At 35.6% G+C, this 27,476-nt stretch overlaps 1 protein-coding gene across 1 annotated transcript in view; it reads right to left on the reverse strand.

Moving 5' to 3' along the window:
• LOC127940683 (brain-specific angiogenesis inhibitor 1-associated protein 2-like protein 1) overlaps nt 1-21,889 on the reverse strand; it is a 52,253-nt gene extending 30,364 nt beyond the window's left edge. The window contains exons 1-3 of the mRNA XM_052536156.1: nt 21,553-21,889; nt 17,710-17,785; nt 15,672-15,758 (exon numbers count right to left, since the gene is read on the reverse strand). Of these exons, the coding sequence (XP_052392116.1) occupies nt 15,672-15,758; nt 17,710-17,785; nt 21,553-21,603 (214 nt within the window). The 5' untranslated portion in view covers nt 21,604-21,889. The remainder of the gene's footprint in view (nt 1-15,671; nt 15,759-17,709; nt 17,786-21,552) is intronic.
• Between the last annotated feature and the right edge of the window lie 5,587 nt (nt 21,890-27,476).

Genomic DNA, 27,476 nt, shown 5'->3' on the forward strand with positions numbered 1-27,476 from the left:
ACTTGCAAATTAATATAGGTCAAAGTTAATATCAAGTCAAAGTTTTGGTGAAATCGACTTCCAATGGAGGGGCAAAAGGTGTCATTAAAAAAATTCTTAATTTTAATCTTATGGATTTGGAATGAGACAAAGGTGAGTAAATTTCAATATTTGGCTGAAACATGTCATTAAATATCCCTGCTTTAGTCTCATCTCCTGTAGCTCCTGAAACGGCTAGATCATGATGCTAAGCTTTGTTGGAAAAATAATATGTTGGAAAAAAGCAATGATACTTTAATGGTGCGTTCATACTTGTAGTTCGATTCTCTTGATTCGTTTGGTGCAGTCCAAAAAAAAAAAACCTAAAAAAAAAAAAACGTATTATGCAATAATTCTCACACTGCACACTGAGGCTTATGTGACTGCTAACGGGGTGTGTGTGTGTTGACTGCTGTCCTGTGGCTAGTCTTGCTAAGCACAGTTCAAACGACACAAGAGACTAAAGGACACCAGAAAGTCCTGGTAAAAAGCTTCCTTTGTGGCACCATTGAGGGTGTGTGTGTTCGTGTGTGTGTGTGTGTGTGTGTGTGTGGGTACTGGCAGCCACTGCTGCTTTCACTGTTACACAAATCAAGCAAGAGGGGTGTGGATACCAGAGCAGGTGACATTGTTTAAAAGATAAATCTGAGTACAAGGAGAATAAAAAATAACACCTATTATTCCATGAACACTATACATCAATTAAAATAAAAAAGAAGGGAAATGGTTCAGTTTAGTATTGTATTTATTCAGTTTAATGACCCAAAACAGATTGGAAAGGGATAGCAACAATTTTTTAATATTTTCAACATTTGTGCCAAACCCAAATACTGTTATATTCACGCCTTTAAAAGAGTATTTCTGAATAATCTTTTACACAGCTCTTTTAAATACAGCAGTTCACAGTGACGCTCTAGTAGCTCTAAAAAGGACAAAAAAAAGCAGCATACTGAAGTCTTGTTTCTAAAGCCATACAAAATACTTTTATGAGGAACAACTAAAATTACAAGGAAAATCATTCGTTCTGCTGCACCTCAGCAGTGGTATTGTCCATTCCACATTAACAAAATGGTCTGCACTCATTTAGCCAAGACACATCAGAAATTGGCATCAGTGAAGTCAAACCAAGTGTGGTCCATTTCTGCGAATCTGAATGTGATTCAGAGCTCTGCTGGTGGCAAAGATGACATAACTTGGTTATATAAAACGTACACTGTATGGACTGCTTTTATGCCTTTAATGGCATGAAGGTATGAGCACACATTGACTTTGATTTGTGGCTGAACTAATCCGTTACCACAGAAGCTACTGGCGTTTTACACAAAAGGTGGAGATATCAGTGGGAAAGCAAACTATACATAGCGGATTGGAGTAATAAAAAAGCAGGGAGTCTCGGAGCCAGTTCATAACTTTGTGATTCTGCAGTCTGGTTAAAAAAGCAAAACTGGCACATTTAAAATGGGTCAAGAGTGGTTTAGAGACTCATGCCCTGATGCACAATGATAAGCAGAGGACCGTGTCTCTCGAAACACAAAGGCTACTTTGCATCTTCCCTGACTGTGGTTCACTCCTGCTTTGTTTGTGTGTTCTTCCCGAAAAACGACACGACTCCAGGCAACAGGTGGGGTCAGCTGAACCTAAACACTCCTGACAAAGTGAAGAACTGTTTGACCCACTATTGCATAACAAAACAGAAAGAGAAAACCACATCATACAGGTACTTCATCCTTCTGCTGTCTAGTGGTGTTAACACTAATAATGAAAATCAGGCACGAGATGAGTAATATTTATTCTGTGTGATCTCTTAAACAAAGAGATTGAGTTTGACATAACACTTACACAGTTAAGCAAAACATTCTGGGGATTAATGGTGAATTACATCCTTTGTGTCTGTAGGATCCTTAAAATGGGACTAAATGGTGTGATGATAAAACAGTGGTGTAAGGAAGAAAAAAGACTGTTTTGAATAAAGAGCATACAAATTAACTTCTGTCAGTCAAGCAAGTGCAATGTGCTTCCTGCAAACAATGATAAAAAAAAAATAGTAAGGAAAAATGCCAAATACTCAACTAATCAATGCTCAGTACTGTTTATTACTTACCGTCAACTTAATTTAAAGGTTGGCAATGTCAAAATTCAACATTTATTAAAGTATACAAATTTTCATGTTCCGATTCCATTTAAATGAAATATTATTATGTTTTTTACTATTTTACCTTTATTGAATGCAGTGTTGCTGGAAGGTAGTAAGTAATGCTGACTAATACTAGTCCATCAATCAGCATGTGCTTCCAAGTTGATGTTTTTAACATTATCAATCATTTTACTTTTCAAGCAGGAATAAGCTGGTTAGCCAAATAGTCCCTTGAGGTCTGAGACACTTGTTCATTTCCCTAAATTAATGAAATTATATACATTTGTTATACTTACAACCATGTATACACACACTCCATAAAGCCCCTATATTACAAATAACAATGCAGTCAGGAGATGGTGGTTTCCACATTTTTTTACATTTAAACATTTTTAACATGCATGAAAATAAATCTTTTCTATCACTTTATCACTCTTGAAATGACCAGTGCACTAAATAATCCAACCCTCATACTTGCATAACAAAGGGAGTAGATTTATTTAGTGGTCCAAGTTGAAGTCAGTATGTATATTAATGACAATATGGGACAAATATAATGTAATTTAGTGGCAGCAGGTGCTGCGCTCTGACAGTACATGCGCAGTCGGACAAAATAAATTGCAGTTATCAAAGGTGCGAGTGTGTGTACAGTCGAGGGAAACAATGCGACGCAGCGAGTCTGTGGAATTCGTGTCATTGGAAACAATGTGCTCAGTAATTAAAAATGCGGGGTGGCGTTTCTGTTATTTGGTTTGAGACATCCTTTAAAGGACATGCTGAATCGTCACTACAGCGGCGCAAGGCGGCTCACGGCGCTTGGTCACGTGTTGCACCAGAACCGTTTTTGGAACAGAAACTAAGAAATTGCTCACAGTTCCAGTTATTTTCCAAAAACAGAACCAGTTTTGAATAAGAATTGGTTCTCGTTCCCAATCCTATTCTTGAGCAGCAAATCTGCATATTAGAATAATTTCTTAGAAGGATCATGTGACAATGAAGATTGGAGTAATTATGCCGAAAATTCAGCTGCGCATCACAGGAATAAACTCTTTAAACACTTTAAAATATATTCAAATAGAAAACAGTTACTTTAAACTGTAATAATATTTCACCATATAATTTTTTTACTAGGGCTGGCTCGATACCACTTTTTCAGAACCGATTCCGATCCGATACCGGAAATTCTGAGTATCGGCTGATACCGATAACGATCCGATACCAGCACAGTTTACCAAGCAGTGTAGAATTGACCTGATCATCACTCTTTAATGTGTAAAACACAATCTACCACATATAGAACTTAAAGGTAAAAAAAACAAAAACAAATGAATAAATATATAATCAATCTATGACAAAAAAATACTACCATAAACTAAGTCACTGGATAAATCCGTAGCAAAAGTTACTCTGGAAAAATCATTAATGCACAATTGTATAAAATCTAAACATTTAGTGAGGAACAAATAAAAGTATGTGTAGGGCTGAATCTGTTAAAATCTTAAACATTGCTCTTTGTATTGTTGTAAAATACATTCATGTATTTATATATTAATTAATATACTATAAAAAAAAAAATTATTTATATATATATATATATATATATATATATATATATATATATATATATGAGAGAGAGAGAGAGAGAGAGAGAAAGTATATAGAATGTAGCACTCCACATAGAAAAGGGAAGAGATACTGATGCATAGTCTATTGTATCTGTGATAGTTTATTGAGCCTTTTCTTTTAACATATTTAAATTTCAGTTACAATGTGCAGGAATAACAATTCATGGTGCTCATCCTTTTATGCAAAACCACAGATCTTTATCTACAGATAAAGTATATTAATAGGAACATTGTATCATCTTAGAGAGAGTTTTATTGTCTCGATTGTCTCGTAACTGAATGCGATGCTGAATGCTGAATGACAGATGGCCGCAGTTTATGTGCACTTGAATTTAAAAGTATACATTTGTACCTCACATTAAACTATGGAACAGCTTCAGAACACATGAAATACAGTGCATGAAAACTTTATGGTGCTTTTCAATGTTTTCGTGCCTTTACAATAGCACAGAATAGTATACGCACAATATCGGATAAGGATCGGTCTGACTGATCCCCCGAATCCACCATAAAGTGTCAGTAATGGAGCGATGCTGATACTGTGTATCGGATCAGTGCACCTCTATTAACTGATCAAATAAATGTAGCTTAGGTGTAGGCCTGTCACGATAACTTTCTGCTGTGGGATATATTGCCCCAGAAACAATTGCAATAAACGATATTATTGTAATTTTAAAGGCCATTTTATGCCACTGAATATGTAACATTAATGTAACAGCATAATAATTCAAGAAGGCCTACACACCTACAAACGACAACAAACGTTGGATTTTTAAGAATATTTAGATTAATAAATATTAGATTTGACTTGAATAAACTTGAATAAATAGTAAATAAAGATTTTCTAACAAAAAGTGCAAAGTAACTTGTAATGGAGAGTATTCCATCTACAGATTTTTCCCTGACCTTCTTTTCTCTGTAAATTAAGGGTGCACTGTATTGCTGAAAAACACAATCAATACTTAGCAGTCAGATGTCCGTATGCACAAATGCACAGATCCCTAAATAAGACCATATCTGCAGATTAAACTTTTTGGGAGAAGCATTTCTTAAATTTGAACTAGCACCTCATGACTTTACTACATTATTCACGAGAAGCTGCAAAATACTCAGGCGCAAGTAGAATGCACAAAACATGTTGACATTTTTTAAAGTAAATGTAATGGGTGATATATATTGCGTCACCAAATATTATTGAGGTCATGTACATACATTGCGCAATAAATCGATATATCGATTATTGCGACAGGGCTACTAAAGTGAGCAGAAGAGACTCCTATAAAAACAATCTGAAAACCTTACTTGAATGGCAGTGCAAGGTAAAACTGGCAAAAGTCTATCGCACTGACTCCAGGAAACACGTGTGTCAGAGTTACTATTCATTTAAGAGTGCAGAGTCTACCTTTAACATTGTTGTTCTGTTCCCAGGTCAACACAAGCACAATGGCACTCACATATCGACTTAATCTGGATGACCCCGATCTGTTCTCAACATGACCTGTGTCTTTATCCACTAAGGTGCACAGCAGACAAGAAGGAATTTTAGCATGCTGCACATGTGCGTTCATGCATTACTCAGCATTTCCACTGTACAAGCACATCTCCATAAGAATGCAAGCATGTATTTGAATGATATTCCAGTGAACTCTATGAGCGTAATCTGATGATCTGCCATCAGCGAGGCACTCTGCAGTCAAATGATATGACAAAACAAGGTGCATTGACCAGTGGAGTCCTCATTCTTAGTGAGTGGGACATCACACCTGTTGGGTTATAGAAGACACAGAGTCTGAAATCTTAACACATAGGACACCTGTGTGGTGCTGGATGATGTGTTGTCTTTGGTAGGGCTGGTTAAGAATGAAAGCATCGCCGTTTCTCTGACACCTGATCTCGTGGAGGGAGGGAGGGTGTCAATCTGTCCGTGACTCTCAAGACTATCCAGTGTCAGCTCATCTGCCTGAAGGCGGCTCTGGTTTCAGCTCAGCCGAGCAGTCAGAGCTCAAGAGGCTCCCCTCGCTGAGGAACACCAGTGACGTGGAACACAAGGTCTGCGTTGGGTTGTTATCTGCCCTAACAGAGGCAAGTTTCGCCTCTTATCGTCTACGGATAGGGAGGGCATTGTGTTAACAACCACTAAGGCAATATTCAAATGTTACGGCCCTCAAAAGAAAAGGTCAAGAAAAGGTCATCCGCACTAAAATACAAAGAAAAGAAAATCCATCACTTTGAAGCATGAATGCTGATAAGTGTTCGCACCCAGTTTACGCTTGCGCTTTCAGTGATCTGATCACAAGTGGCCAGCTGACATGCACTACCATTTTCACCTGGTATTAACATGCTTTGTAAATATCTCCTGTGACTCTTCTTTTTTTTCCATCCACACTGTAAATTTTATCCACGTGTTTGGCAGAACATAAAAAAAGGAATATTGCATTTTTATCGGATTACATTTTAAAAGATTAATTAATTTGTCGAAATATCATTGATTCATTTGACAATGAACATGAACAGATTATGGCAGTGATGTGATGTCAGTCGAGGACAAATGTGCTCTGTTTGGCATGTCACAACCTCTGCTTAATCCAGCTCAGATTATGATTATTAACATTGCTCATAAAACAACTGCCATTATGTACACAGGGCTTGATTTTTTGAGGGTTGAGGGTATTGCGCATAATTGAACACATTTCCACCGATTCTGCAAATTCCCACAAATATTTCAGTGTGGAGGACGCTTGGGACAGAAGAAGGACAGATGAAGGTCCGACTGAAAGATTCAAGTGAAAGGAGATGCGAAAGAGAACTCTTTTTGTTAGCTCTCCAAGAGACAGTTTTCTATGGGCTCACATCTCTGAATGTGTGTAACTACAGAATTGAGTTGTTGTATAGGATATTAAGTGAATGTAAGCAGTTAGGAAATGAAACACAGGTGTAATAGTATATTAGATCCGTGCATGAGCTCTTAAAGAGACAGCAGCCTAAATAAAACTGCATTACTGTTTATTTATACAGTGAAGACTAATCAGTGTTATTTTACAGTTGAATAGATTATACAATTTCTGTAGTATTTCTGTACTTGAATATTTATTTTTAAAAAATGTCTAAAAAAAACACCCCCCCCCCCCCAATAACATTCACCTATGCTGGAAATTCCCCACCATTTTCCAAAATGAAATTCAGGCCCTGTTACAACAGCTTGACACAATGGAGATGCATACACCAATAATGTGTATATGCAAATGATCTGTATGCATGGAATACATGGTTGACTTCCCATATTTGCCAAACTGTGCAGTAAAAAGGGAAGCTTACTGTGTGTACAATGCTGTATCCCACAATGAAATGCACTTGACTTAACCTTCCATTTCCAGCTTGAATAATGAACTGGAAATAATATCTGCTGTGATTTTTTTCTCATTCTCCTTATTATCTGATTAGACTGCCAAGAGAAAAATATAGCTGTATTTAAAAAAAGAAAAAAGAGCAGTCTCAGCTGAAATTGTAAAAGTGAATTGGCAAAGCAGATTTCACTGCCTTTATCCCTGCCAACATCCACTCAAAATCCCTGCTCTAGTTATCCTGCTTGACCCTGCAAAGTCAGTCTCCTAATTTGCATTTGTAAAATAGGAGTATTCGGTTACCACTCTTCCAACAAACGCATGGAGAATCTGCTGGAATGATCTCAGTCAGTCCACTGGCTGCTATTTACACTTCCTGCTCTGGGATGAAGCTGCCCATCTTGGTGTAGGATCGGTTTACCACAGCCCCAAACCTTATTTATTAGTAAAAAACTAATTCAAGATAGACAGCAGCTCAAATATGGAGGACTTATTTGTTTATCATATTTATCTTATTGTTTAAATTCAACTCTTATTTTATCTTATTGAAACCCTCTACATTGCGAGTAAATCACTCGAATATGCGACTAAATCTTCACTCTGGGCTACTAAATAATGTCGCACACATGCAAAGAGAGAGAGCGAGAGTCTTACACACCACGCTGAATCGACATGCAACAGTTCTTTTCGAATTATTCAGCTTTAAAGAACAAGCAGAAGATATGGCAGTTTCTATGGTAGTGGGCGGCAGTGGCGGTTTCTCCATTAGGGTGATGGGGCGAAGCACCACCAAAGGAAAGGGATAAATTTATTTTACATTCAACCACAGTGTTACGCTAGCGTTCACTATTTTATACTGTTTGTGCTGCCTCTAAATAGTCCAATTAGCACTGAGTCGCGTTTTGTGTAGTACCGCCCCTTTTTGGCGGATTTCAGTCAAAATGATCTGCTCTCATAGACTTTTTTTCAAACTTCAGGCACTGCAATGGAATCTCAATGAGTTCCGGGAGGGCTCGCCCTAACGTGCTTTCGTCATTGTGCGTAACCTTAACTTGTGCAACGACTGATGGGAACAGTGACATCCTATAATATTAAACAAATATTTTGAATTTTAACAACAAGAAAAAAATGAAAACTACTTTAATATCTTTGTGAAAAACAAAACAAAAACAAAAACAAAAACAGGGGACAGCTATGCCTTTGTCAGCTGAACTTGATCGATATCACGGCGAACGTTACCTCAGCGCAGATTAATTCTATCGTGTCATTGAAAAAAAACCCCATTCATTCGTTGTAGCAATAAGGATAAATTGGCAATTAAAGAATTAGGACAACTAAGACCAAATTTAAACATCAAACCGGTATCTACAAAGGATGGGAAGTCGTATAAACAAGGATTTTCAAGGACGTGGTATGAGCGGAGAAAAAGGCTAATAGGCTGCAAAGTAGCTGACACTCTATTCTGCTCATTTACCGCTGCATTTTGCATTTCAGAATGTGTTTCTCATTAAACTGAAATTGAAGGTTTTTTTGGAAAAACCACATCCTGGCGTCAGTCTTCATTTGCTGCTGAATTATGTTAACACGCATATAGAAACATAAGTAGAGCAAGAGATTGATTCCTAATGTCAGTTTTTTTTTATCAATACTGTAATTTTTCAGTTCCCTTTACATCTTTAACTACACGCTAATTTATCAATTGAATGTGTGACCTGTCCTCTTTAATCGATCTAACATTTGCCCCCACTGGGAGAATTGGCAGGAGCCGCCCCCTGATGGGCGGAGCTAATGCACACACGGCAATCTCATTGGCTGGTGCTCATCTAGTACCATCCCCTGTTTTGATTTCAGCAAATCAGCTCGAGCAAATGCTGACATATTTATGAACCCAGCAGCTCATCAATCCTTTTTGCGTTGTATATTTTTAGTATTGTAGTGGAATTAGTAGTAGTATTATTGTTTAATAATAAATACTACTATCTTTTACTATTCTCTATTTTTTTTTTTTTTTACAGAAACCCTAAATGACCAACAATATCTTAAGCATCACCACCAGTTCAGTTAAAATGACAAATATGCATTCATACATAGTTACAACATTTTAGTCTTATCAATAATGTTCTATCTTTAAGTAGTGCTTAAATATCTTATTATAATATAATACTGACTGATTTAAGAAGCTGTGCCATTTTACTCAAAATAGGCTGATTTGATAAATGTTTAAATGTGTGTATATATGTATGTGTGTGTGTAAAATTTACAATCTCTCCATAAAGTATATATACTTCTGTACTAATACTTCCTTCTTCCTTTTATATTTTCCCAACACTTTGTAACATACAATAAAAAAACCGGTGGTCATCAGCCATATCAAACAAATATTAAAAATAAAATAATAATAATAATAATAATTGTAACAGAAATGAGTCGAACCAGACAAATTAAACACTCTATCAAAGCTGGGTCTGAAACACGAGAGCCGAATTCTTCATGAAGTCATAAAACATTCTGTGCCACAAGTCCCAAGCAAGATGAGCAACCAACTTGTTCACACAACAGCTTTCAACATTAACACTACTAGAACAATTATTTGCAATTTCAATTCGAAGAAGAGAAATTTGGTGTCAAATGTGTTGTTCGTAATTGAAATGCAATGCTGGACATCACCAGTGTTGGGTAAGTTACTCAAAAAAAGTAATCCACTACAAATTACTAATTACTGCTCTACAATTGTAATTTGATTACATTACTGATTACTGCATGTAAAAAGTAATCAGATTACTAATTACTTTACTTTCAAGTTACTTTGAAAACCTATTAAACATACAAGGAAAAAAACTACAAAGTGAAACTCAGTTCTTTCCGTAATTTATTTATATTGACTGAAAAATATTAGAGAAATATGAAAACAGCAACTTGAATTAAAAATGCAATGCATTTCTATAATTTAACATTCTTAACATAAACTTGACCAACAATGAAAACTGTAGTCTTTTTAAATGTATCTACAGTATGTCTTAACTACATGGGTGTCATTCCAAGGAAGCTTCTATTATTACAAGTCCAGATGTCTGCGGTTGTGGAGACATATTCCAAACGATCGAATGTTTTTTTTAAGTACATACTCCATATCCGCATAGGGCTGTCACTTTTCGTTCGAAAATCGATTGCACAATCGATGGGACCAACCAAAAAAAGTTTCGAAAATGAAAATAGGGAATCGATTTTGAAATAATTCTTGATTTATTTAAAAATAATTAAACAATTAAAAAAATATAGATGTAAAAAACTTGTGTTATGGCTTACTTTATATCATGTTACGCGGGCTCGGGCTTGCGCTTGCAGTTTGTGAGGTAAATGCACGTTCATGTGATGTGTTTCGATTAGCGCGAGAAAGATGTGAAATGGATGCTGAGTAGATGCAACGGAGGCTTGCCTCTGGCGAAAATACGTTTTGGTTGCACCAGCAACTAAAGCAAAGTTCTGAGGTGTGGAAAAGTTTTGACCATGTTTATAATGAGAATAATGAGTGAATAATGACGCACCATCAGAGAGCGCAGGAACGCGCTGAAGACATCTACAGTGGATTCATTCATTTTCCTCCACAAAAACATGTAGACCTAGCCTAATCTCTCTGTGTAAAGGTTTTTCAAATGATAACTATATATTCATTAAGGCTTAAATGCATAATGTGGACTGAGTTTTTACGCTAATGTTGGCATTATTCTATTATTAAATGTCAGCTGATATGTGGAGAAGCAAACCCAGCGGAGCCTTTATCTTTATTTCGTTATTGCCAAATACCCATCTTAATTAAAAAATGTATCTTAATTTAATCTGTTAAAAAAGACTCGTTTTTATTGGTGCGTTTTTTTTATTTATAGGCTAAATGAGTCTATGTCTATTTAGAGTGCTGAGATGTTACGATGTCACAGAGGACTTATTTTATTTCTTTATTCCAACTTCCAAGTGGCCTAGTCTACGTTAGTTATGAATAAATTATGTTAAAACATGTATAAATGACTCATTGTTGACAAAAGGCAAAAGAGCTGTGTGTGTATGCGCATATCTGAATGTCGGGCTGCAAACGGGTTCGGGCTTTTAAAAAGCTGTCAATCAAAATGTACTTCTCGGGCTCGGGCCGAAACCTGTCGAGCTCGGGTCCTGTCGGGCCTAACTTTTAAGGCCAGATTAAAGCTCTAATGCCAATAAATAAGAAATATTGCTGACTTGTGCGTTTTCAAGCGCTCTCGTTCGTCCGATATGTGGCGTTGAAAAAAAAAAGGAAACGTCTTTTTTTTTTAGACATGGAAAATCGATTTTACAATCAATTCAATGAACACTTATGTCTTAAGAATCGAAAATGCTTTTTACACAAAAGTGACAGCCCTCCATCCGCATAGCATTTATCTAGATACCTTGCAAATGTCTTTCGGTCCTGCAAGGTTACAGAGCTGTCCGTCACTATCATCGTAAGCAAGTCTCTAAATGACTGCGATTCCACAGTCGACAAGCGCAGCATTTCCTCCACCACACACGCTGCTACAGCTCTCTTCACCTGTCCAGAAGTTACCTTCCCTCCCGATCTTGAACAAAAATCTCTGTCCATTTTAACAGCACGAGTTCTCCGGTAATTCATTAAAGCGCATGCTCAATAACTGACGCAGCCGCCCCAAAACGTGATTAGAAATGCATTTTAATTTATTTACTTTAATATTTTTTCTTACCAATACATTTGTAACGCAAGTAATGTAATTTTATTGACATCAGTAACTGTAATCAAATTACATTTATTTTAAATGTAATGAGTTACATTACTGCGTTATCACGAAAAGTAATTAGAATACAGTAACGTTACTTTGTAACGCGTTATACCCAACTCTGTACATCCCATGGAAACCCATGAGTTAAAGTTAAACACTTCCATTGACTTCCCCTCACCCAGCAGAACCAGACTGAAATTCCTAAGGGGGGGAAGGGCTTTAAACCTCTGTCTTCACAGAACATCCCTATGTCAGAGAATGACAAAGAAACTGTCTTTTGTACATATATATGGACCAAAATGAACTCCAAAATGACTTCTAAATGAATATCATTCCATCGCTTAACTCCATATTCATTTATATGTAACCCACACATTCGACTATCTTGTATAATCACTTATTGTGTATGTCTTTTGATAACTTTAGGATACATAGTCATGTCTAGTATTGATATAATCGAATCTGCTTGCTTGATATTGTCCTGACAATCAATTATAGGTCAAATCTATTATATTCGGTTATAGGAATCATGTCCAAAATTAGACCCTGCAAGAGTGGGAAAATTCGGACCACATGCTTGGTAAGATAAACATATGAGTTATGATACCTCTGAGCCAAGACAATATCTGATTGGTCAAGACAACATTTGAGGTGTGGCCAACAGGCCAGTTTAAATACTCAGGACACCATAAAATCTTAGCTTTTAGTCTCTAGCTATGCTGCTGCTATTCGTCATGTGGCTTTCTAGTCTCTAGCTATGCTTCTGCTAGCTTGTAGCTTCTAGCCATGCTGTTTAGTCATCACTATTCTTTGAGCGCGGTTCCAGCGTGCCTGCCTGCTGCTACTTAGCCACGATGAGAAGAAACACCACCTTAGTTTCGTCAAACTTTATTTCTTTTCTTTTCCGTTTGAGAGTTTTGTGTTCTGAGTTAAGTTTTGTAATGTCGACCTCGTCTGCGCGTTCAGCTCCAACCAGCCACACAATTCAGTTTCAGCCAATGTCCAACCACGGGCTCCCCAAGACGTCACTTCAGCGACTGAACTTCCAGCCAATCAGCGACCTCGGGATATCCCTTTCACCTGGACTATCTTCCTGCAACTTGTGTGAATGTGTGTGTGCGTGCGTTTATGTGTTAGATTAGCTTATATATCTTAGATTTATCTAATAAATCCTTATTCATATTGAAAAGAGAAGTATCTTGTGTAATGTCTTAAACTGCCGATCTTGTTACTGTGCTAATTGATAGTGTTTTCACTATACTTTGGATATTAATATCCAGCACAGATTTGATGTTAAACAGCTTGTTCAGTGAATCGCAGGGCGTCTCAGTGATCAGCCGTGAAACAGTGATTCTGTTTAAATTCCCTTTAAATTATTAAATGATTCCCATTGAGCTAAATTGACCTGTTTCCGTTACATAATAATAATAATAACAACAACAAATATATATATATATATATATATATATATATATATATATATATATATATATATATATATATATATATATATATATATATATATATATATATATATTAGGGGTGTAACGATACGCGTATTCGTATTGAACCGTTCGGTACGACGCTTTCGGTTCGGTACGCGGTACGCATTATGTATACCGAACGGTTCGTTGGAGTAATTAATTATATTTGAAAAAAAAAAAAAGAGAGAGAGAGAAATATAATGATATGCGTTCAACAAGGTAGCCCAATAACCCAAACAACGTAACAGGCAACGCCCCTGACACTCCCGAAGAAGAAAAAAACACCATCTTATATGTTTATGTTAGGCTACTCAGCAGGCGCTCGCTCACTCAGTACACGCTGAAGGCTCGTTGCAAAATAGCCAATGCGTTTAACAGACTAGAAATGAGAAGATCCTCCAATAACCAACAGGTCTGGTGTTTGGGTGCACTTTGGATTCCCTTTAAGCTATAATGGTGATGGCAAGAGAGTGGTGGATAAAAAAACAACGGTATGTCGCATCTGCAGCGGGAATAAAAAAAACAAAAAAAAAACACCAGCGGGGATATATGCGTCAGTACTATCTGGGAAAAGACGAAAAAAAGGAGAAACATGCACGCAGCAAACTATCCCTGCAGCATTTAGAAACTATAGCTTACAGGGAATCCAACCCAAACACCAGACCTGTTGGTTATTTTAGGATCTTATATTTCTGGTCTGTTAAAGGCATTCGACATTTTGCAACGAGCCTTCAGCGCGTGCTGAGTGAGCGAGCGCCTTAGGGGCCGTTCACATATCGTGCCTAAAAACGCATGGAAAACGCTAAGCGCGTCTTTCTCCTCCTTTCCAAAGCGCTCGGGCAGAAGCGCTCATGAGGCGTCTGTCTTTGCTAAGCAACAATGACGTGCTCTCTCCATGAGACGCGGAAATTTCAGCGAAGGATAAATGGATTTGCAGCTCTAAAAATCGCTTGCAGTAGCTCTGCTACTAAATTTATTTCAAAATTGCAATCCATATACAACTATGATCAGCTGATCCTTCATCTTGGCTGAGCTCTCAACGTTGTTACGGGAAAGGATGAAGCTGATTGGTTAGTTCTTGTCACATGACCCGCGGTGCGCTTGCGGCATTCTGAAAAGTTGAGATGTTTTTACATTTTGCTGTATCTAAAACGTATCGAACCGAACCGAACCGAACCGTGACATCAGTGTATCGTATCGAACCGAACCGTGAATTTTGTGAACCGTTACACCCCTAATATATATATATATATATATATATATATATATATATATATATATATATATATATATATATATATTATTGAATGATCTGTTGATTATTAGCACATCTATGTAAGCTATGATACCAATTATGTGCAAATAAGGGTTAAACGTTCTAAACCATAAATCATTGCTTACCATTTTTAAAGTAGTAAAATTAAAGCTTATTGTAAAGAATGAAGAAATACAAAAGGCAGGAGGAATACACATTAACTCATCTGAAAAAAAATATTTACCATAAAATTGTACTACTACTGCTCTATAAGAAAAATACAATTACTTGTGTTACATAAAGAATTTAAAATCTACGTCAAATTACTAAAAAAAAAACAACATTTGATCAATTAGTTGTTGCAGCCCTACATCCTATAGTTTATTTGCATGGTTTTACACCTTCTGCTGTCAACATACTCATAATATATGTAATATTTTTTTAATTACTTAGAATAAGAAAAATCATAGTGACTTTAAAGACATAATGACTAACCAATGAAGCTGAAGCACATAATATAGTAAAATCTCAACCTCCTACTAGTTTGTCACAGTGGGGCTTTGTAAAATATTCTTCTACTGTAAGTGCCATCACATTATGTCTGTGCTTGAAATACCAGAGCAGCCGCACTCCTTTCAGAAGCAGTTTTGTTCTGGAAGCAGGCCAGCAATGTCCTGAGGTCATGTGACAGTAATGTAGCATTTGATGTTGTATGAAATGTTTATACAGTAGTTGCATTATGCAATCAATTTCAAAAACAAAACAAAACAAAAAAACAGAGGCTTTCAACATGTGATTTGAACCCGGAGTTCCCAAACATGACACAATTGAATAAATGCAATACATCCACCATTATTATGGTCTGGCAGATACAATGCTGTGTCAACAAACAGCTGTTTCAAACATGCTCAATGGAACATGACACTGAAAAGTGATTTCAGGCCACATAACATGTTTTATGGCACATTCCTGCAAAACGGCACAATAGGAAGAGTAAATGGGAAAGAAGTGCCCATGCCGTTTTTAATAAAAAGAATAAGCCGTGACTCACCCAATTCCCTGGACACTGGAGAAGTGGCTACATTCTCCCCGATCTTAGATACAGCATCAAAGTATAGCTTCCCAGCAAGAACCATGGCTGCAAAACAAGGATAAGAATATGGTTATTCTACTGAGGTGGAATCGTGCAAGATTTTTGTTTTACTTTCCGTGTACAAAACATGCTGCACATTGTTTACTAGAGATAATATACAGCATTATCACTACTCATAATGACTGTCCCAGTGCGCCTTAATAACTGAAATGTTAATTCTTGTGTTGATTAAAAAAATATAAAATAAATCTACAGACAGGCTTTCTAATGTTTTCCAAAAGCTTTTGAGTATAATAAATACTATGATTATTTCATTTCACCAGATTGCAAGTGTTTCATCTGTTATCAGTGAATTATAATTAAGCAATTAAAAAGCAGCTAGATATTTGGATGGGGCACAACAGAACGCCAGTGTCCCGAGACATATTTTTTAAAAGCTGACACAGTCACTGTTTCCATCCAAAGATGCGAATTTAACTTCTATCGCAAAACTTCGCAAATATCGCATAAAACATTTGCGAAGAAAGCACCATTTCCATCCAAAGAGTCAAAGAAAACAATATTGTCCGTCCCTTCCTGATAAACTGGTACTAGATATCTCTAAGAAATCTAGGAGAAGCCACTGAATATAATAATTTTTTATATGTAACAAACTACTTGTGCTTCAGAGAGAGCAGACGTAAAACAATAAATGCGGTCATTGCTTTTAGAGGTGGATGCCTGCTGTTCCGGAACGTGGTCATGTAAGACATCAATTATACTGAAATACTTTCCTCAGGCATTTCAGTACGACCAAAACAACATATAGATGTTATGAACGAGATCGGTCAACTGGTTAGTCAAGTTATCCCGTCTAATCGCGCAAAATCACATGATTTTTTTCAATGCGCATGGTGGAATTTATTCGGTAAATGTGTTTCCATCTTAGCTTATGCACATTTTGTCTTATCGGGTAAAAAGTTGATCCTACTCAGTTGTGCGCATACGTTTTTATGCACATTTTTATAATTTATGTGCATCTTGGCATTTCCATCCAGCGTTTTTTTTATGCGATAATCCAAAATGCATACAAATACGTGGATGGAAACATAGTAAGTGTCTTACCACTGGGTTTATGGCAGAAGAAGTTCTTGAGCCAAAATAAACAAAGGATTTATGAACACACTCAATCAGGAGAGCTACTGTCTGTAAGACCCGTATATTGTGGTTAGCACCTCAAGAGGTCAAATTCAACAAACCTCTTCACTCAGTCCAGGAACAACAAGCTGTATAAAAGAAGGGTTGTGTTTAGTCTGCGATCATGGTTATTACGTCTAACCCTGTTTTTAAAGCAGCTATCCATTTGTTCAAGATGTGATGAAACCCACCCTTTGCTAAGGAGACCTACTTTTCCCAGATTGACTTGTAGCTATATATAAGAAAGCAATCTGAGGAAAGGGTTACATGGGAGTGAAGGATGTTACACAAAACAAGAAAAGTTAAATCAGTGCTCCAGCTTTCCCTCCATAATTCATCTGGATCTCATTTTGCATGTGTAACTCGTTAGTTAAGTCTTCCCTTTGTATAGATTTTAATTTGATTGCCATTGAAAAAGTTACGTTGGACTGATGTTTATCTTCCCAGAAAAACTGGAGAAGTGGATATTGGATGTGTCATTATTTCCCGGCTGTTGATTTGACAAATTAATCTTGGGCTTATCAGACCTCGTTATCCAAAGCTGATCACACATCACATTTTTCCTCAATCTTAATGTATATAATAGCTGCCATAAACAATCTGCTCTCTAGATATAAGCATGGGCCATTAAAAACCCAGTATTTATCATCAAGCAATAATAAAAACAAGAGTACAGGGACTCGCAAATAACCAAATAATTCAATTTCCGACACTGGCTAAAAATATATATAATGCTGGTATATGGAAGTTATTAAGATGACATTTCAATGTGCTTTATTTGTATGTTCTTATAGTAAGGATATGAAAAGGCGAGGCTCACCTGAAACCGCTTTCTCGTAGCTCTTTCCCAGGTTTATGAGGTTACGTAACCCCGGGTTGAATTGTTCCATAACATTCTGAGAAGAGGGATTTCAAACAGAGGAAATGGTTCAAATATTGGCATGAGCAATCATGATGTAATCAGTCGCAATCATGACATTGTGCGGACAAGAGACAGTTCTGTTCATGAAACAACCTCTTCAGTGCCATTTTAAATGGTCTCTAGTTTAATGTACTGTGCAAGAAGGGTTACATGAAAAGTAGCAGGCCTTAGCTGATTTCAAAGTGTAAAATGCTTTTGCTTTGGGCCATAACAACATATTTAAAGTGCACTAAGCAATATTTGTTGGACCGAATCCCAAAATGCACTCGCTGCCAATCAGCAATAAGCAGTCTTATGTTGCACAGGTATATTTGTAGCAATAGCCAAAAATACACTGTTTGGTCAAAATTTAAAAAAATTTGCCAACTTTATTTTAAAGATATTAAGTAAAAATCATGTTCCATGAAGATATTTAGTAAATTTCCTACTGTAAATATATAAAAATTAATTTTTGATCAGTGATTTGCATTGATAAGAACTTCATTTAGACAACTTTAAAGGCAATTTTCTCAATATTACAATTTTTTTTTCCCACCCTTTTTATTTATTTCACCCAGATTTTCAAATAGTTGTGTCTCTGCCAGATGTTGTCCTCAAACCATACATCAATGAAAAGCTTATTTATTCAGCTTTCAGATGATGTATACTGTCCTGTATTTCAGAAAATTTACCCTTATGACTGGCTTTGTGTTCCAGGGTCACATTTGGTAAAAATATGGAGATCTACACAACCCTAAAGAGACCTGACAAACTATAAAATGTAAGGTTTCATCCTGGCTCAGGACTGAATCTCATGGATGGTTTGTAATTACTGGTAGAGTAAATTGTTTTAATATTAAGATAACTGATTGTGTCCAAGTGCATACACACATTTTGAGACAGAACAAGCTGTTGGACCAGTTTCCAGTTTGGTCTTCAAGATTAAAATTGGTCAGTCAAAAACACTATTTACCATTTCCCCCAAAGTAACCATTTTATATAGACTATAAAATATTCCATGGGTTATCAGAGACATTATAAGAGGAAGAGATGGTCCACTTCTTAAAAAGAAGTACACCATGTTTTCTTTTTTTTTTTTTTTTTTTTTTTTTACCAAACACTAAAACTGAAACTGAAATACTGGTAGATAAACCTGGTAATTTATACGTATATGCGGTCCAGAGATATATATATATATATATATATATATATATATATATATATATATATATATATATATATATATATATACAGTACAGACCAAAAGTTTGGACACACCTTCTCATTCAAAGAGTTTTCTTTATTTTCATGACTATGAAAATTGTAGAGTCACACTGAAGGCATCAAAACTATGAATTAACACATGTGGAATTATATATGGAATTATATACATAACAAAAAAGTGTGAAACAACTGAAAATATGTCATATTGTAGGTTCTTCAAAGTAGCCACCTTTTGCTTTGATTACTGCTTTGCACACTCTTGGCATTTTCTTGATGAGCTTCAAGAGGTAGTCACCTGAAATGCTCTTCCAACAGTCTTGATAATGAGTCATATGGAAACTTGAATGACTTCACAGATATCTTTCCATATGGGTCAATACTGGATAAAATGACTTATTAACAACTTATAGAGAGCCAGTCATCTGCATATCCTGCGAGAGACCTTCAAAAAGAAATCTCCATTCATGAGTTGATCCACACGACTCTTTCAGGATACTTTCAGTTGTATTGAAATTCATATGAGCACCAATCTGTGTTGAGTATGGCCGAGTACCTGGAGTCAATGACATCACGTGAATGACAAAGTCTGGAAGAATGAGCTCAAGATGAGAACTTTGGGAAACTCTACTGCTCTTCACAACAAGACCAGTTACTGAGCAACAAGGCCATGTGTTTGAATAGTCACCAGCACTGCATTAGTTCAAAGGAAGAACGGAGGCAGAGATTTGAATGAGTCACTAGTGAACACTTGGGCTTGGTTATATTTACTGAACTTCAATTGGTATACAAGCGCTTACTTAATGCTTACTAATCCTCAGTGCATGAAGAAAGCCCAGTCCTCTCCACTCCCTGACACGTCTCGAACCGCCTGAGACTGTAGGACAGGACGCACAGCTGATATTATACTGGAATGACGCACTCATACACAGATATGACATGTGGGAGCCGGTCTCTGATAATAAACCTCCTCCCAATGAAAGCATTCATTCTTTGTGTACACAGTTATACTGCAAAAATTAGGTACTCACAAACTAACTGTAAACTTGTAACATTTTCTCAAAAGAAATGTCCGTCATTCTATAAAAAAGCAAATGAACATAAACTAAGCAGCTTAATATTTTACATGAAATTTTACGTCAGAAATACTATTCTTGAGGATTGAGTGCCAAGTGTTGTGGACTATTTAAAATCTTTTAAAACCATTTCCCTGACATCTTTGCACTGTTTACTAAGTTAACGTCACATATTAAATGTTCTATAAAACAACACAGATAATAAATTTATTGGTCCTTAGTGAAAATTTATCATCAAGGCTGCGTTTAATTTTGATCAAAAAATTACAAAAATAATGGTTTCTATTTTAATATACTTTAATATATATATATATATATTTTTTTTTTTTTTTTTCTGTGATGAAAAGCTGAATTTCCCTATACTTACTCCAGTATAAAGTCTCACATCATCTTTCAGAAATCATTCTAATATTCTGATTTATTTTTTGGAAACTGTGATACTTGTTTTTCAGGATTCTTCAATGAATAAAAAGTTAAAAAGAACAGCATTTATTCAAAATATAAATATTTTCTAACAATATAAATATTGGCTATCACTTAAGAATTTAACGCATCCTTGCTGAATAAAAGTTTTCATTTCGTAAAAAAAAAAAAAAAAAAAAAAAAAAGAGAGAATAAATATTTACTATCCCTAACCTTTTGAGCAGTAGTTTATATAGTTTTATATTTTGTTATATATATATATATATATATATATATATATATTTTAAATACACTTTTTTTTCTAAGAATCCTGAAAAAATGGTTACAGGTTCCAAAAAAATATTTAGCAGCACAAATTGTGACAGCATATTGTGTGTGTGTGTGTGTATATATACTCAAGAGGCATGTTTATGGTATTCTATAGTCTTTGATATAATCCATATTTATGTCTTATTTGCTGTATTGCTTTGTTTACAGTGGTAACCAAGGAAACACTATTGTAGCTGTTCCATAAGCGCCACCTGCTGTCAGAGAGTGAATCTGCGTGTGTGTGTAAAAACAAATTATATCTGGATGTGCTCATTTTAATATTATAATATTAATTTACTATTATAATATATAATATTATAATTTTAATATTATAATATTAAGCCTGTTTTTTTGCTGAAATAAAGCATATGATTCACACAAGTGTTTAGTAATAACACATTCCCAAAAACAAAAACCAAAAAACACCTTTATCAGTATAGTTATGCGTCTAAATCCCTAAATGTGGCTTCACATCTGACTCGTTTGGGTGTGTCAATAAATGAAATGTGCCATATGTGCTCTGGTAAAGACCCGACCAGAACATCCTTATTTACCAGCTAAATCAGTAAAGTGCTACCTACAATTTGTCTTAAAGTTTCCTGACCAGTTTAGAAGTTTCCTAACCAGTAAATAACCGGCTCTATCCAGCAATCTCGTGGATGTTTCACGCTTATCCTAGCCGCTGAGATCTCAGCAGGTGAATAAATTTGGCGTTAGGTGTCATGTCTCTCACCTTGTAAGTGCTCTCGGTCAGTTTATTGACCTCCTCGGGGTCGCGCGACATTCTTCTGCCCCTCTCGCGACGAGCGCGCGCACTCGCCAAAAACTCTGCGCTCAGTCGACTACTCCGAAATAATCAGGACAGGACGGCACGTTTATCGCCTCGCTCAAGTCCTCATAGCAAGACAGCTGTCTCCTGGAGCTGTGTTATGAATTTCCGACAGAAAGCGGCTCAATAACGGACTGGTGGAGTTGAGAGGAGAGAGGCTCTGCTTCAAACTTACGAGCTCGTGAATGTGTGCGCGCGTCAGGGGCGGCGCTCTGACAGGTGCACTGGGACAGGAACAACATCAGTGCTGCCTTCTGCCGATTACTGACCATATTGCATCCGTTTGGACATGCATCGCAACATCAAAAGATCAATTATCAGTTATTTCTAGGAATGTAAGGATGCACCTTGAGCCGGTTCAACACGGATACAAATATGTGAGGATCTGTTGAAATGTTAAATGAATCGCGACACAGTTGGGAGTAAGAGTTTATATGAATGTATCTCCGAGGGGAATAATTTCTAAATGACACGATCTAATTTAGATAAAAAAAATAAAAATAAAAAATTCTCATGCAGCATGCAGTATATTTGCTTGGGATATGATTAAAATAGAGTAGTTGCCTCTAACTGAATGTAAAGAGCGCAGGCAAAGCCTTAGTTTGTTTATGTTGTTTCTTTTATTGGTGTTATTTACTTGATTTAAGGGTTGTTTTAAAATTTAGTTATTTGATATTTCAATTTCACAAAGAAATGTTCAGAATTTTGTCCAAGTAGTAATTAAAAGACATATTTTCAGTTAAAATTGGTCTTGAATCTCATTTGTAAAAAAATAAATAAAAATAAAATAAAAGTTGTGAGAAGATCATATGGTGCAATCAGTGTCACAAATTGTATAGCATAATTCAATAATAATAAGAATTTGTAAAAGTATTGTAAAAGAATATTGTAAAGTCAGTTCATTGATGATTCAGTGATGTCATCATCCAGTTCAGCTCTCTTCCAGTAATGTCTGTGCAATCTGTCAAGCCTCCCCAACTCAAGCCAAAAGCGACAGTGGAGAGAAAATGGAGGAAAAAAACACTTAAGAGAAACCAGTCTCAGTTGAGAGACCAGTTTTCCAGTTTTTCCATTTTTATAATGAAACCATCCTATTTAATATTAATCATATAATATAATGTCATTTGTTGTTACCACTCAAAATCTATATTACATTAATATGAGATCTGCTTTAGTGCTTTCGAAAGCTTTACTTTTTAAAATAATTGTATTTATTAAATATAGATGTCCATTATCTTGTATGAAATGATTTGATGCTATTGATTCACAAAGTGGATCGCATTCCATGATGCTTCATGAGAGCCTGACTCACTCATTACCAGAGTTTGAGACCTACTCTGAGTTTGAGAGTCTATGATTAATGGTGAATAAGAGATGTTTTAAACTGAAAACAGTAACTTCAGAGAAGAAACAGAGAGAACTGCAGCCTACTTACAATACTGATGAATTTTGTGTTCCTGCTGGAGGCGAGTTTTACTGCCATCTGATGAAGAAATCAACAACAACAACAAAAGGATTTGGGTAAGAGTTACAGTTCATAACATTTCGATCATTAACACTGAACATACATTTTCATGAATTTAAATAACAGTAGAGCATATCTAAACAGGTCTGACATGTCACTAGTTCATATGAAACACAAGTGCTTGCAAAAAAGAGAGTGAGACTAGTATAACAGGACAGAAATGATAAACATTGTAAGTAATACAAATTGATACCTGAAGGCCATTGTCCAAACGAGTCACTGCATAAACACTTCCAAAGCCTCCTTCACCCAGCTGAGTGCTGATTTCATAATGGTATGAACTGATGTCTGTAAAAAAAAAAAAAAAAAAAAAAAAAAAAAAAAACAATACAGGTGATGTCATAAAATGTCAATCAGTGGCCTATGGATGCCCATTTCAACCACTGAAAAAAAATACATTTTATCTCACATTTTTTTCTCATAATTGCGTGTTCATATCTTGCAATTCTGACTTTATTAAGTGCGAGATATAAACTCTCACCTGGTAGTTAGAAAGTCAGAGTTGCGAGAAAAAAAAATATCTCCGAATTTCAACTTATAACTCGCAATTGATGCAAATAACACAACACGCACAAATGACACTTTTTAATCCACAGTTCAATAAATGTTTTATTTAATTTGACATTAAAATAATTTTTTTAAGGGGACTTCATAACTAACATGGTAACGTTTTATATATATATATATATATATATATGCAAATCAAATCGATGTCAAAACTTGACATTAAATTGACGTCAAGCTTTGACGTTCATTAAATTTGCATTTTTTTTTTAAATTTTAACAAATTGATGTCCTATTCTAGACCACAAGAATAATGACAAAACTGTATTAAATACAAGAATCCACTGTTTTATATCAGAATTTTGTAGTTGTAATACTCTATATACAGTACTTGGTATTACAATTTCATTTAGCTGATGCTTTTATCCAAAGCAACTTACAATTGCTATATATGTCAGAGGTTGCACGTCTCTGGAGCAACTAGGGGTTAAGTGTCTTGCTCAGGGACACATTGGTGTCTCACAGTGGATTTGAACCCAGGTCTCTCACACCAAAGACATGCGTCTTATCCACTGCGCTAACACAAACTTAATGTGGGGTTACAGCAAAAATGTTGCATAATTTTTTTTCATTTGTAATCAAGCAAATCAGTATATTTATGGTAAAATATAATATATTCACATTTTCATTATCAGTAATTTATGCCTACGTGTTTATTTTATAAATAGTTTTTTGTTGTTGTTGTTTATTTGTTTTTAACCACAGAAGTTACAGAAGTCCCAGAAGTTCCAATCATTCAGAAATCAAACAACATATGATTCAAAACATATGCCGAATGGATGCATTTTGAAGAAAGATAAAAAAATTATTTGATGACTATGTTTGACTTCAATTTGATATCTATTTTATGTCTGGGTTGATATCAATGTGATGACAATATGACATCAACTGAATGCCTATAACACGACGTTGATTTGACGTCAACTCAATGTCAAACATGTTGGCCCATATACTTACACAATCAATTTCAGTATGGGATGAACCTAATATTTTCACCAATTAACCACTGGAAGGACTTGATGTATAATCTGACTAGAAATTATGTTTTGCAGCATCTTGATCAAATCTTGTCTAATATTTGACGTCAAATTGACATCAAGGTGGCCGCTGGGATTGCATCCTAAACACATTGGTCCCCCTTTAACAGCTTCCTCTTCTGGGAAGAGAGGATTTTCCACAGGATTTTGGAGTGTTTCTGAGGGAATTATTGCCCATTCATCCAGAAGAGCAATTGTGAAGTCAAGGCACTGATGTTGGACCAGAAGGCTGGCTCACAATCTTCGTTCCAGTTCATCCCAGAGGTGTTCTGTGGGGTTGAGAGGTCAGGGCTCCAGTCGAGTTCTTCCACACCAAACTCATCCAACCATGTGTTTATGGGCCTTGCTTTATGCTGTGTGGCACAGCCAGCCACTTTGATATTTGCTATATTTTTACCACCTTCTGGAATGTACTGACTTCTTTAAAAAAGGAAGGGCAATTGTTGTTATATATGAAAATTCTGTAATGGATTATTACGTTGAACTCTGTCAGTGTTATGGTTAAAACTGAAGCACTGAATTGAAATGCACTGAGGCACTGTGTGTGTGTAGAAATGTTAAACAACCAAAAGTTATCCAATTACACAAACTGCTCAACTTTTCTGATCGTTGCCATTTTAAATATAGAATTTAAATGACAGATGACCTCAATGATACAGATTTTACAACATTGTTTGATGATCCTCAAATTATTAGGCCTACCTGTATTTTTTATTGTTATTTTCTATTTTCTCATTTATATAAATGTCATGTTTTTAAGGGCAAAATGCAGATTTATTGTGCGTTTCACTTTTTTATTCACATGCCATTTTTATGCACTTTCTTTTTTTTTCCTGCAAATTTTATTTATATAAATATGCAAACATACAAATGTACACATGCATGATATCTACAGTTTTTTGATGCCACCATCAGATGCATTCACTGTTCAGCCTCTTAAGGGAAGAAATAGTTGCTCAGTTCGTTTCCGTGAAGACCAAAGTCACTCAAACTCAGCCATCGGATAAAACCTCTGATTAAATTTTCAAATTACATCTCGCCTTCATCAAACAACGTAAGTTTTCATATGGTTTCTAAATTATTCTTTTACACTCGATTAATAATTTGCTGCGTTTTTCACTTTGAGAGTTATCCGCGGCGTTTTATAGTTTCACAATGTTGTTAATAACTGTGTTGGATGTTGATACCATTAATGGGATATAGTTCATCATAAAAATGTGAAATTCTGTCATCACTTAATCACCCTCAGGTCGTTCCAAACATGTTTGACTTTCTTCGGTAGAAGATATTTTGAATACAAATGCTTCTAATTATACGAATTGCTATAATATGCTGCTGAATGACGATTACGCTATTTATTTCTCTCCAATATATGGCATGTCTATGAATATCAATGTATGCGTTTCTATTTCCTACCACAAGAGGTCAACACAATCCCGAATAAAGCATGACATGAAACCGTGCATGACATTGAGATGTAACGGATGTATGGTCGCTCTGTTTAATTTCATGACGTTCCTCAAATGGTTAAGATTCGATATTTGTAAATATACCGTCTAAAATAATTGCAGATTCAGAGCCAGATGCAGCAATGCTTTTACAATTGATGTTACATAATATATTTACACTGTATCACCAATTTGCCACATAGTTTTTTCCTGATGGCTTCATGTTGCTGCTGTAATTTTCAGCTGAAACCATGCATACAGTGAAATTATAATTTACAATGACATAAAATACAGCTGACACCTTTTGACAGCATTTCTATTTAAATCAACATTGGATTTTGCTTTTTTCTGGAATTAACAAACATTTAGTTGAAATTTAATAGCGAAATTGCATATGGTGTGCATTGTAATAATCTACAAAGTTATATAACTTCATGTAACTTTCTAGAAAATCGGAAATTCTCATATTTTATGAAAAAAATCACTCTATGTAACCATCCATCCGTCTATCCATACAGAGTGTCACTGAATTTAAATCAGAGAAAATAAATGGCAATTAAAGGTCACACAAAGGTTACTTTGTGATCATCCATCTCTGGTTTTGGCATGTACCACCTCAATATTCTTTCAGGGGTCTTTGAGGCAAGCCTAAATACTCTGTAAAGAATTCAAATAATCAAACTATAGGAAATGGTAGACAGATAATAGATTGTGTAATGTTAAATGCCTGTAATAAGTGATCTGTCCCTTTGTCATTGGCAATATTCAGAGCTAAAACCAAGCAGCCAATCAAAGCTCCACCCTCATTTGACCAAAAAAGAGGCACATGGTTCATTCCTTTGAAGTAAAACAGAATGTGCATTCTGCTCTACTCCATCACAAGATTAAGATCCATAAAACCTGACAAGCTATGAACTGTGCAGCGGATTTGCTTCTGATACTATGCATTAAATCTCCATAAAGTATAATGAAACACAGGCCAAAGATTTGTTTGATCAGCTCTGAAAAGAACAAAAGTAGCTCTCTTCAGATCATGTCAGATCAGTTCTCAATTCTCTTTGAATCTTCTCTATAATCTACACTTCGGGTGAATGTAACAATGCCCATCCAGAACAGTTCAAAAGGACAAAAATGAATAATAAAGTAATGGGAAATACATAAAAAAAGCATGAATCAATAATTTTATCAATAAGAATAATGTAAATTATTAGAAATGAAAATAATTCTTAATTTTCTTTTTCTGATGAATGAAGA

The sequence above is a fragment of the Carassius gibelio genome, chromosome A3 (genome assembly GCF_023724105.1).
Source record: "Carassius gibelio isolate Cgi1373 ecotype wild population from Czech Republic chromosome A3, carGib1.2-hapl.c, whole genome shotgun sequence".
NCBI lineage: Eukaryota > Metazoa > Chordata > Actinopteri > Cypriniformes > Cyprinidae > Carassius > Carassius gibelio.